At 35.3% G+C, this 13,720-nt stretch overlaps 1 protein-coding gene across 3 annotated transcripts in view; it reads left to right on the top strand.

The window, feature by feature from the left end:
• Window positions 1-9,642, top strand: part of l(3)80Fg (dnaJ homolog subfamily C member 16 l(3)80Fg) — a 120,795-nt gene extending 111,153 nt beyond the window's left edge. For all 3 annotated transcript variants that reach the window (XM_068348050.1, XM_068348049.1, XM_068348048.1), the window contains exons 15-17: window positions 2,244-2,294; window positions 7,095-7,205; window positions 8,631-9,642. In XM_068348050.1, the coding sequence (XP_068204151.1) occupies window positions 2,244-2,294; window positions 7,095-7,205; window positions 8,631-8,771 (303 nt within the window). In that variant the 3' untranslated portion in view covers window positions 8,772-9,642. The remainder of the gene's footprint in view (window positions 1-2,243; window positions 2,295-7,094; window positions 7,206-8,630) is intronic.
• The last annotated feature ends 4,078 nt before the right edge of the window (window positions 9,643-13,720 follow it).

Genomic DNA, 13,720 nt, shown 5'->3' with positions numbered 1-13,720 from the left:
GACATTTGGAGCTGCGGAGTAAATGTGTTTGTCCCATTTCGACTTTAGACTGAAGAAGCTATACGACATGCACAGCATGTTATTGTTAGGTGTTAGTATGTCTCATTGCTTTACTAGAGTTATAATGATGAAAAGAAAACTAAATTTCTTTAGTTTTAATGGATAACATCAACATTCCAAACTTCCAGAGATTAAAGCAATATAAACATCAGGGAAGGTTTATAGAAATAGATATACTCTCGACCAACTTGGTCATTTAAAAAGCTGCATTTAACAAGGGTGAGAGCTGAAATGGCAGCTGTTGCCATAATTTTTTTGATATCCAAAAAGCTTGGTACACTAACTAGAGACCTGAAAATTAGATACCTGGCCCTCAGCAGTAAGCTTTCAGTTTTTGATACAAAACTGTCATATTTGATAAAGGTATGTATTCGAAGAGGATTGGATATTAAACTATAATTGAGAGACTTGAAGTAAGCCAACTACAAAGATCTCAATTCACCTTTTTATATGCACTTTAATTAGAAAATACATTATATACATAGGATAGAAGCAATACAGTGTTAAACATATTTTAAAAAATCAATCGAGTACAGTACAAATCTGTGAGCTGTCAGAGGAACACAATGTTGCTATACAAAGCAACTTTACTATCTATTTTAAACTTGAAATAAAATCTAAAGCAATATTTTAAAGCTTATATTGAAATTGCAATAAATGGATTAGAATTTGCACTGGAAGTAATCTAGTCCTCTATAAATAAATCCTTGCAAAGTGAAAGTGATAAAACTTTTTTCTCTTCATTGTGACCTAGTCGTCGTAGAGATTCCTGTCGTAATAAGTCCCACCCCCTTATGACACCATAGCTAATCATGTCGTCTCCCGCGTTAACAGCGGTCATAACACATCCCCTTAAAGTGATTTCAAGTTAAGTATAGTTTAAAATTTGTAAGGAGATGTAGTGAATAATGCTAATGTGATTGGATATGACATCATCAGGGGCTTATTTCGCAATGAATCTTTGTGGCAACTATAGTAACCATACAAAGTGAAATTGAAAATTTTGAGGTAAGCAACTGACAGCTACTAAATAGCTTTTTAAGTCTTTTGGAAACCAATATACACCAATTCCAATTAGAGCTAACAAAATTAAAAAAAATTTAAATCGTGAACAATGACTATTTGATGAATAAGCTGTATACTCAATTCCAGAATGCAGACAGTGAACAGTTCCAATCAAATATATTTTCATTGTCCACTTTTCAATCTACAATGTATATGAATTTGAAAAAAATTCTTAAAGGATTTTTCAGAATTTTGACATTCTATTCAATTTTAGTTTTAATATGCAAAGATCTAATATATATTAGTTAAGAAAGAATATTTTTACTACCCCTATTAGTCAATGTTGCTTGATGACATGGTTAGAATATTTATTATTAATAATTATGATAATGTTTTTAATTTTTTTTCACAACGTATTACCTAATTTAGACCATACCATTGTAGTTATAGCTTGCTGACTATTTGGACTATTTTATCTAATACTATTTCTTTATATGAATTTGAATCGTACATGTATAAGAGATTTGAGGATTTTTAGACTTCTTCTAGAATTAACTTTGCTCTGGCTACAACTTTGAAGTTTATTTTGATAAGAATATATATTTTTTTTAAATTGCCATTAAACTGAATTTTTTTCATCAAATGATTTAAAATTCTTTGCTGTTAAAGCATTTTAAAATAATCATTAAGCAGAACATCAGTTTTATTGTACTTATCATTTGGTTTATAGGCCCTTGTTGTAGATTATTCATTTATTGAAGGAAAAAAATGGGTTTAGCTGTTTAATTTTTTTTAAGGGAAGAAATAGTTTTAAGTAAATGATCCCCATATTAACTATAATAAATGAAGTGATTTTAAGCACAATTGTGACTGAAATAGACTTCATTGGTAATTTTTTTAGAACACACTCAAGTAATGGTTATGAATTAAAGTTGACTCACAAGTAAAATTTGCTGTCTCTTGTATTTTATGAAATATTTTGCATAGTTTTAAGTTTAAAATGATTTCCTATGTTTTACAGCTAGTGAATGATTTTATTTTAAGACTACCTTTAACTGTATTTTTAAATTTCAAACTTTCAGAGAGCTTTTTTTCCTTTAAAGGTGTATTCTGATTTGAAAAATGAGTATTGTTAATTTTGGCTACTATAAATGAACTAAAATGTGTGTTTTAAATAGGCTGGGTCTCCTGCAACATCTGAAGCTGAGGGAGGAGGACTGAGGAGAAGGGTAAGTTTTTCATTTTCATATCGCTCACTGTTTAAGCATGTTTACATTATACTGTATATTGATATTAATGATTTTCTTATGATACCATAAACTTGTGTACATTATTTGACTTTAGTTATGTTAAAAGATAGACTTGGAATAGTAAATTAAAATTAAAACTTAGCAGAATTCTATGTTGAACATGAAATTGTCAATTTTTTCCCTTACGTGTACAAAACTTTCGTCTTTTAAAACTGGGAATACCTTCATCGGAGCTGGAACTATGGTTAAATTTGTTAGAGATAGCTAATATCAGGTGGTTAGCCCTGTCTAAAGACTTCTTTTGTCTTCGGCCACAACACATACGGACGTACTGTTGCGACTTTCCCAAAGGCTTAATAGTTACCTTGTTTCTTTCAGGATCATTGGTTGTTGGATTTGTGATGGAAGCAAGTTTCGTACTTGCTAGGGAAAAGTGGCTGCTGCAACTGGTAATTGGCCAGATTGGCTGTAGATACACACACACATTACTGCTTGTAAGAGGTTATGATTGTTTGCAATGGTCAGTGTGCTCGGTGCTTGTCCTGACCTCTTGAAGTGACGGGTGTAAGCTTTGAGAAGGAAGAAGGCAGCCACGTCTTCTGTGGTCAGCCTTATTAATGTCCAAAATAGCACTGAAGAAACTTTTTGTCGTCTTAGCTTCTGTATATATGCCCCTGGACCAGCCTTGGGGAATATGTGGCAAGCTTAGGGAGATTTTAGATTTGTCTGCTAGTTTTCAGACTTAGGCATGTTACCCCAGTGATCGCTGCTCTCCAAGAGACACTAGAAGATCTTTTCCTGTTTCCCTGCAGACTTCTAATGATGATTTTAATCTAAAAGCTTTGCATGCCTTGTCTTTCTTGAGGGAGGTGATGGCTGAAGCTATCTTGCTCTTGATGTTCCCAATGGACATGATCCAGGTGGTGACACCTGTGACTTGGTGTGTGTTCAGTGCCAGTGAACCTTGTGTTTGTGACCTCCAGTGCTGGTGTTCCCAATGAAAATCCCCTTTGCCCTTAGTGAATCCAATGATTTACCATGCCTACCACTTAGCGTAAGGGCCCTAATTTTATTGCTGGGATTGATATGATACCCAGATTACAATCTTAGTACGCAATGAATAAGCAGTTATAGAGAGGTTACTGTACTTACTTTAGCTAGAAATAAGAGGACAGTGAAGGTTTGCACACTTGTGATTGTATTATTATTATTATTATTACTATCCAAGCTACAACCCTAGTTGGAAAAGCAAGATGCTATAAGCCCAGGGGCTCCAACAGGGAAAAATAGCCCAGTGAGGAAAAGAAATATGGAAATAAATAAATGAAGAGAACAAATTAACAATAAATCATTCTAAAAACAGTAACAACGTCAAAACAGACATGTCATATATAAGCTATTAACAGCATAAAAAACAAATATGTCATAAATAAACTATAAAAAGACTCATGTCCGCCTGGTCAACAAAAAAGCATTTGCTCCAACTTTGAACTTTTGAAGTTCTACTGATTCAACCACCCGATTAGGAAGATCATTCCACAACTTGGTAACAGCTGGAATAAAACTTCTAGAGTACTGCGTAGTATTGAGTCTCGTGATGGAGAAGGCCTGGCTATTAGAATTAACTGCCTGCCTAGTATTACGAACAGGATAGAATTGTCCAGGGAGATCTGAATGTAAAGGATGGTCAGAGTTATGAAAAATCTTATGCAACATGCATAATGAACTAATTGAACGACGGTGCCAGAGATTAATATCTAGATCAGGAATAAGAAATTTAATAGACCGTAAGTTTCTGTCCAACAAATTAAGATGAGAATCAGCAGCTGAAGACCAGACAGGAGAACAATACTCAAAACAAGGTAGAATGAAAGAATTAAAACACTTCTTCAGAATAGATTGATCACCGAAAATCTTGAAAGACTTTCTCAATAAGCCTATTTTTTGTGCAATTGAAGAAGACACAGACCTTATATGTTTCTCAAAAGTAAATTTACTGTCGAGAATCACACCTAAAATTTTGAAAGAGTCATACATATTTAAAGAAACATTATCAATACTGAGATCCGGATGTTGAGGAGCCACCGTCCTTGACCTACTTACAATCATACTTTGAGTTTTGTTAGGATTCAACTTCATACCCCATAATTTGCACCATGCACTAATTCTAGCTAAATCTCTATTAAGGGATTCACCAACCCTAGATCTACATTCAGGGGATGGAATTGATGCAAAGAGAGTAGCATCATCTGCATATGCAACAAGCTTGTTTTCTAGGCCAAACCACATGTCATGTGTATATAGTATGAAAAGTAATGGGCCTAGAACACTACCCTGTGGAACACCGGATATCACATTCCTATAATCACTATGGTGCCCATCAACAACAACTCTTTGAGATCTATTACTTAAAAAATCAATAATAATGCTAAGAAACGACCCACCCACTCCCAACTGTTTCAGTTTGAAAACAAGGGCCTCATGATTAACACGGTCAAAGGCAGCACTAAAATCAAGGCCAATCATACGAACTTCCCGACCACAATCAAGGGATTTCTGTACAGCATTGGAGATTGTAAGAAGGGCATGGTGTAATGGTGCCATCGAAAAAGTCCAACACCAGTAAGTGCCATAACCGAAGTTTAGTGCAAATTAGCTTTTGGGCCTATAAAATGTGTATGGCCTGGTGCCTATTGTTACCCCCGCCACTGTTATTGTGGTTCCCGAAGCCCAAAACTACTTTCCCTTTTGTGCCTATGACCTTAACTCTGTCTGTGTTGCAAGGCCTAGTACGTATGCCTACTGTTTCTCCTGTGACAGTGTTCTCCAGTTTAGTGGTCCCTGTTGGAGTAACCTATGTGGTTTTTACCCTTGGGGGAGCTTCATAGAAGTTTGTTCCTCAGACCTCGACTTCTCTGCTTGCAGTCTTGAGGTGAGGGTTAGTAAACATCAAAAGTAATTTTAGTCCCCTTACTCGTCGTCCTCTTCAGATTCTGATTCCGACGCTCCTTTTAAGAAGTATGTTGGAGGCCAGTTGTAGTTCTAAAGGAAGAGCTCTTTACAATGCCACCTCTCTTTCTGGGAGTAGGGGACATCCAGGTGATATCGGCCCTTTGGCGACTGGGACCTTGGCCCTGTGTTTGGACCCCCTAAGGAGGAGGATGCACAAGGCTGAGGCTGTAGCCAGGATCCTCCTGGGTAGACTGGTAACCAGTTGGGACAGTGTACACCTGTTGGCCGTGTGTTGGAGCTTGGGTGCCCTCCTTCCCCTTTCCTACTTGGATAGTAGGCTGCTGCTCCGTTCTCTGGGTGCTTCGGTACGCCATGTTGAGGATATGGTACCTCTTTAGGTCATTGCATGCAGCAGACTGTTAGTGGTGGAGGGACTGGTATTCCATATCCACCTGCACAGGCAATTGCCCCCTCCCCTCATCGATCAATAGAGGCAAGAAAATGGTAATTTTAGTCTTCAATTTGGTCAGTGCCAGAGATCTTTCTCCAAATGTTGACCAATGTCCTGGTCTGTCATCAACCTCTAATTATGTTGCTGGGACTGTTCTTGGGTACGAACTCTAGTTTTCCAGCAGAGGGCCATGAGTCTTCAGTGCAGCCTGGCACACCCTCTACCTCTGCTGGGTTTGGAGTAACTCGGGATGCTTCTGCCTAGTACTGACGAACGTTTTCTCACTCAAGAATGGGTGAGGCTACTTTGGTCATTGATCGGCTCTTCAGTGTCCCTCAAGGATTGAGGCCTTCTCTGGAGCTGCCTTGATTTAATCTTGCTAGTTTACCCCTTGATCAAGTTTATCAGATCTGTTTAAGTGGGAAATCTCTTGCTTCCAATTTAAGCAAGATTTGTCCCCCTTTCACTCAGGCAGAAAAGGTTCTATGTGCCAGAGACTGGTGGGTTGTCACTTGCAGGTTGACCAGTTGGGTTGTGCACTGGCAGGGGGACTTTCCTGGGAGAGAGACTCTTGATAGGCACTTCCTTCTCAGCCAATGATCAGAGGCCATGGAATCATCTACCATGAATATCATTAAAGTTGTCTCGTGGCCTGACCAGTGGTCGGGTAGTGAATTACTTCCTGAAGTCTTAGAATAAGTATAGAAGTCTCTTGAAGTTTGGTGGGGAGACGGTTACTTTCCTGGCGTTCCAGTCAGCAAATCATTGGGACAACTGGGTCTGGACGAGGAGGAATACTTGATTGATGTTTCACAAAGCAGGTTGGACCACCATAGGTAGTTCCAAGGTCTAACGCTTGAACGATGAGTTTGAATAATAATGCAATCTGTAAATTTGACATATATTTTCATCTAATGTTTATTCAGAATTAGATTTTTTCAGCAGTCTTAACCCATCATAGTTTTGGTGAGAGTTCCTATAATTAGTCTTACACTATTAATACTTTCACATTTTTTTAAAGGGAACAGTTTCTAGAAAGCTAAGTGGCATAATTATTCAGTTAAACTGCCTAAAAATAAACCCAACAGTTATGCACTGACTTTTCAGAGGTATTGAATTCTGTACAGTAAATATGCGAGTAGACCACACTAAGTATTAAGGTTACTTCTCAAATACCCAAACATTTAACAATTATTTCTATTAGGGATGATACTGTAATTTTACTTTATCTTGGTTACCATCCGTATGGGAGTGGATTGTAAAAATATTGATGAAATTGTCCAGTTACCCAATTATGGAATTATTTAGTGGTTATATATACTTTATGTTGATTTTAATAATTTTACATATTTTACCATGAGTCTCTTCTTTTTCAGGCCCCGCGTTCTGGCATTAGTGGAGACTTCATGGGATTCAGCGATAATGAAACTGAATCTGATTCAGATATTGAAAGTGGGGACAAAAGGAAGGATTCTGCTGCCTCTGATGTAAGTGAAATGCTGTTCACATTCTTTTATTACTTTCCGTAACGAGTTAATATTTTCTTTATTCTATAATTCTTTTTGTTTGACAGATTCATTATTAGATATTGGCAAAGGTAGGAATGAAATAGGCTTACAGGTGTCGATTGAAAATGGCGTAGTTCGTCAGCATTACTGAATGCATCTTGGGTACGATATGACATGCCTTAGTGAAGGTTTGCAGTCTGTAAATGCATTCTTACCTAAACTTTTGGGGAGGGGTTGGTGGGTTGTTAGGTAATTGAGATACCTGTACATGCCTGTTAATGTTGAAATTCTGCGAATAAGTGCCTCCCTCTAGATAACAAAACTACCCAACATTTCCTTAATCAGTCTGCTCTCCCTATTTGCAGCCATCCAAATTTGTACCATTGTTTAAGATTCACTTAATGCAGCCAAATAATCAATGACCTCCAGAGACAAATTACTATTCATCCTCCCATAGCCAAAGGAAACTTGCTATCCTTAGATATCTAGTTTTAAAGGTAGGGAAACTTGTACTCTACATCTTTTACATGAATGAAAAGAAGAGTAGCAAGAGGGCAGTGCTGATGTTATCATTAATACTTTAAAATCACTTTCTTTAAACAAGAGAGTACATGATTAGATATAAGCAAACAAGTTATCAGGTTATCAGAAATTTTGTATAAATTTGAGCTTCATTACCTTTTTAAATCTTTTGTTTTTTAAAAGGAACTTTTCAAACTTATAACTTTAGAACATTTAATTCCCTAACTTTTACCCTAAAGCTGTTTATATTAGTTTAAGTGGATTTTTAATTTGAGAATTTTATCATTACATTATTACTGTATTATGTATTAAATTATTTTTATCAGGGATTTTATAGCATTCAATTCAATTAAATTCAATTCAAAGTTCCAGATAGACTGACAAAATCTAACAAGAGGTCCTTTGCATAAATAGGCTTAGGAGGAGATGATGATGATGATTTTTATAGCATAAAATATTACTTAACCTTATTTAGAGGCCTTAGTTACTTTCACTGGCTATGTTTTTACATTACAAAAAATGTCATTACCATCATGCAATTATTTTTAGTGCAAAAGTTCCCACACTTGCAACCGAATGTCAAATGTACAGAGCACAGTATAGGTGTTTAGAGAACATTTGGCCCAAATATAAAATGGAGTCTTTGGCATTCAATATAAATATTGAAGGGATAAGATTAGGTAGAAAATCCATACATCTATCTACATGAAATCCAAGACCTTTCTGTAAAACCCAAACTATTATGTAATGGCGCCTGGGCGGAAGATTAATTTTGTGTGTATTTTCCACATATATTTAGGATGTCATCTATTTATTTAAAGTAGGGTTCATATAGTTACGGCTGTTAGTTTATTAGAGTTGACAAAAACTTTCTACTTGCAGAAACCCTTGCTCAACTACTATAGTAACATACTTTTTGAAGAACAACTCTTAGAAGGACTAACTATGTGGATGGATCGACTTTTTGAAGGATCTACTTTTCGATACCACATTAATTACTGGCCTGACTGGCCTGGGAAGTAAAGATCACAAGTGTACATTCTGGTTACAAATTGAAATAGTATCCTGACTCCTTGAGCATTCTTAACAAATGGAATCATGATATATCTTGCAAGCAGGTGAATGTACATTTATAGTATTGTTAAATAGCATGTTAACCTTGACTACATTGTTGTAGTTAGAGTATGTTATGTACAAGGCAGCATGTGTTTCATTGTTACTGATATGTCTTGTACAGCAGTCAAATTGAAATATTGGGATCTATAGTGGACTAACCTGATTTATTTAAAGTGAATCAGTTTATAAGCAGACTATTTGTATATGCAGATATCGTATGAAATGTACATAATAGGTATTCACTTACATCTCATGTAGAATAGTATAAGAATATTCAGTAGTACATGTATACATACTCGGTAGACAATATAATTGATCTTGAGTAGGCAGTATTAGATATGTTATTTATTCCATCCTCATAGGAATCTGCATTTTATTGTGTAGATCTGATATGGACTTGAGAATATTAGATTGGCTCATATTTCAGTCAAACAAAGGGCTCTGATTTACTTCTGTTGTGTAGAATTAGCGATCATCTTACATTGAAGTAACCTTTGGAAATCTAAATTTTTCAATTCAACTGAAATTTATTATTGCAGAAGTTAGTGTAAATTTCCATTTAATGTTTTGTTCCATTATAGAAGCATGATTCTCTCCTATATGCCAAACAGGCATGATGGCTAATTTTCTTTCTATTACTAACACATTGTTTTTAAAGGATTTTTAAAACGGGTTCCCATACATAATTCCAATGCATCTCGCCTTTAAGTCGTCATGATAAATCATCTAAGCCACTGGCCTCCCTTCCTCTAAATAAGTTAAAAAATCCCTCTCTTCACTTCCCTTCCCATGTGATGCCTAGTTGTCTTGATTGATGGTGCCACGGCAGGCACATCTCCTTCCCATGTGATGCCTAGTTGTCCCAATTGATGGTGCCATGGCAGGAACATCCCTTTCCATGTGATGCCTACTAGTCCCAATTGATGGTGCCATGGCAGGAACATTCCCTTCCCATGTGATGCCTACTAGTTCCAATTGATGGTGCCATGGCAGGAACATTCCCTTCCCATGTGATGCCTACTAGTTCCAATTGATGGTGCCATGGCAGGAACATTCCCTTCCCATGTGATGCCTACTAGTCCCAATTGATGGTACCAGGGCAGGAACATTCCCTTCCCATGTGATGCCTAGTTGGCCTAATTGATGGTGCCATGGCAGGAACATTCCCTTCCCATATGATGCTTACTAGTCCCAATTGATGGTGCCACGGCAGGAACATTCCCTTCCCATGTGATGCCTACTTGTCCCAATTGACACTGAAATAGATAAGAACTTCATATAATCATCATCGGGTCTACAATGTGGTCTGGGCTCCACAACATATAAATACTGTTACAGTAATTAGTAGAATTTGAACAGGAGTACAATGTCTTTACCTGGTTTTAAGATATGGATATGTGCCAAATTCTTCATAAAAACACATGGCAGAATAGGTCGGGCTGGTACTGCAAGAATTGGTGATAGGACTAATAATAAGGTAGTTAGTTAGAAACTTGTAGTAAGAAGGGAAACCCCCATCTATTTCTGTCATAGATTGTATAGACACTGGTATTTAGGAGTGTATTATATTTTGGAGGAGACTGATTTGATTTACGCATTGTTTCTATTTTGTATGAACCTAGTGTTTATAATTACAGTACTCCAAGGAAGATTTGCCCATCTCTATCGAAATTGAGCCTTCATACCAAGTGATGCCTGTCAAGGGATGTCTTTGACTTAAAACCATCATCTCCTACCAGACATAAAACTCTGTTTATGCTAGTATAAGGCTAATGAGAACAAAAGATTGACAGTTCCTCCCATATTATTTTATGTTGACATTAATTAAAGACTAGTAGGCTATCATGAAACTTGGTTAAAGTGATTGCCAGACACCTCTATTTTGAACAAGTGATGTGAATGTAGACACTAAAGACATTTAAGTGTAGGGTTAGTGATTTTTAACTCGAATGATAGGGATGATTTACCAAGTATATGAAACATTTTGAATTCAACAATGTATACTTATCTGCTTCCCTCCCTCCTTTTTACTTTTGATAATATCAAGAGATTTTTAGGTTATGTTAAGGTCTACAATAACTGATAAGTTCTTTTTGCTTAAATTGAGATGACCAGGCATCATTTGGGGAGGGAGAGAGAGAGAGAGATGGGGGGAGACTACTTTTTTTTTTTTTTTTTTTTTAAACCCAGAGGTTCGGAGGCATGTGCCTTTGGTTATTTTAACTTTGACTACTAGGAAAGCATTGAAGTGATGAATTTTATTATTGAAATTTACATGCATTCAATGCAATGCAGTATCCATGAAGTTTTTCTGTAGTGCCCATTAATATAATCCATTAGGACTTTTACTAATTCATAGAGGCATATCATAAGAGTAGCTATTAAATTTTTTTTTTGTCAGACTAAATCCTTTGAATGAACTCTTGAGTGGAAGATTTTAGTTCAGTAGTATGGCTAAACAATAATTATTTGCCAGAATATAATACTTATTAATAGATATATAGTCAGAAATTATCAATTTATTTTTATTTTGGTTAATAGACTAAAGTCAAGAACTGGAGTCTTGTAAGAACTTTAGTAACTATCAATACTACAGAATTTAGCATAAATTTACCTTTTGTTTTTCATTGTATTTCTTTGGCAGAAGTTACCACTTTCTAGATGTTTTCTTATGTATGGAACTATCAGCAATTAACTATGTTAACCTAAACTTATAAACATGTAGTGAATATTGTGGACCTGTTGTCATTTAGACTAAATTCTTTTTAGAGGCAAAGATACAAAGCTGATAAAATTACCTAAACTATGGGGAAGTAATATATATATATAATTTATGCTTATCAAACGTATTGTGTGATTTGTATCTATTTGCAGTTTATTCTGGATTGTATAAAAACACCAAGTCTGTTTTCATTAGTGAAAAAAATAAGGCTGCATATATACTATAACATAGTGGTTAAGATTTGAGGTCTGGAGCAATTCCTTGAAAAACATTTTTATAAATATATCTGCTTTACACCATGCTGTTAAAGAACTCTTTAAAAATCAGCATATGCAGATGGTCCTAAATGGTAAAAGATGAGCATATTTACATTTTAAGTGGCTGGATGCCTTCAGTATTTCCATCTAAAAGAAGAGAATAATTGAGACCCATTTTGCCCTAAGCATCGAAAAAGTCATTGTTCAACATGGATGTTTTGAGAGAGGAGTTAACTAAACTTTAGGTGACAATAATCTTTTATACTCTGGTCTATTTGTGGAGTTTCCCCTCCAGATGTGCTTTTTAAGAACATTAGAATTGATCAAAAGTTTCAAGGTTATTGCTAAAGGATTGTATTACTTGATTTAATCTTTTATCTTGTTTATGTATCTTTTTCATTTACCGAAAAGGTCCGAAAAGGTCAGGGTTTAAGGTTTACTTATGTATCTTAGTACAGTACTGTACTGTGATTTTTGTATCTTATCTATCCTAAAGTTTTGATGCATAATAAAATAACACATGCTTGGGTATTTATTTAGTGAAAATATACACCCAATGTATGTTTACCATAAAGAAAGCCTAATCTTGATCAAGATGTATTAATTTTTAACTGGGTGGAACAATTGCAGCAGGTTTATTTTTAAGATGCTTAAATTTGTTGCAATTTTGTTCACTCAGAAATTCTTTCAATTCCAGAGAAATTATATTTCCTCACGTGGCCCCTTTGTTTCATAATGATCTTTTGAATTATAGACTTTGATTTTTTTTTATTTTAAAACTGATCACATCACTTTCATTTTATTACATTTTTTTTATACTAGAAAAGTCTGGAACCGGTCAGTTAATGTCATGTCTTTCCACTGGGCCCTTTTAACATCTGTATAATTTTTAGTCTTGGCCTGTTAGCCTTTCCCCATGCATTCCGGCACATTTGTACCCAAAGTAGTCTGTTTTGCCACTATCCTCACTGCCACCACACTGCCTTGACACAGTGACACTGCTAGTGTTATTGCTGATTAATTTTTTCATGTCATTCTGGAGTATTTATAAAAGTACTTTTTCTTATTGGTCATTTGATACATTGAAACTCCACAATAACCTCATAATTTAAAAGAAAAAAATATGCAAACAAAAGTGGTGCCTCATGCATGTGTATGTAATATGTATCAGGAAAGTACGTAACATTCAGCATGTGGTTGAAGTTATTGATTTTTTGTTCCCTTATATTTCAAGGAAGAATTTATGTTGAAATTAGGTTGTGCAAAGTATACGCCATTGTCTTTCTAAAACCAAAGACCTTAAGTGTTATAAGAACAGGTTTGTTTTTACAAAACTCTTAATGCAATGTTTAGGAGTCCTTCACAGTAGGCTACTTCTATATTATTTTAGTGTTATAAAGTTATGGAAAAAGTAATGTAATTGTTAATTTTAAATACTTCAATTATGTTATCTTTTTATACCAGTGACTAATCTTTCTGAAAAGGTTTTCTGGAAAACACAGCAGTGATTGCACCTATGTTCTCACTTTTCTAATGGAGTATAGGACAGTGCTTCATTGTCTAAGTCCAGAAGCTATATACTTTACAAACTGCATGTAAGTAAAAAACAAAAAAAATAACCTTATTAAAGATTCATGTAACTGCTGAAGCAGCTAATGTTTGTTGTAAAGTTGCCGTTGTAGATGTTATTTTTTAAGTATTACGGTATATGTTTTTATATTGAAATGAAACACCATAAACACCAACGTTCTATTTTAGTATTGTCATATGTGCACTTCAGCAATTAATGAATAGGCGGAATCATATTCCAGCTCTTATATTGTTGTATGGTAGTTTTTAACTCATTTTTGTGTGTAGAATTCATGTTTTGTGTTGTG

The sequence above is a fragment of the Palaemon carinicauda genome, chromosome 24 (assembly GCF_036898095.1).
Source record: "Palaemon carinicauda isolate YSFRI2023 chromosome 24, ASM3689809v2, whole genome shotgun sequence".
Lineage (NCBI taxonomy): Eukaryota > Metazoa > Arthropoda > Malacostraca > Decapoda > Palaemonidae > Palaemon > Palaemon carinicauda.
This window is presented reverse-complemented; position numbering and strand designations above follow the sequence as displayed.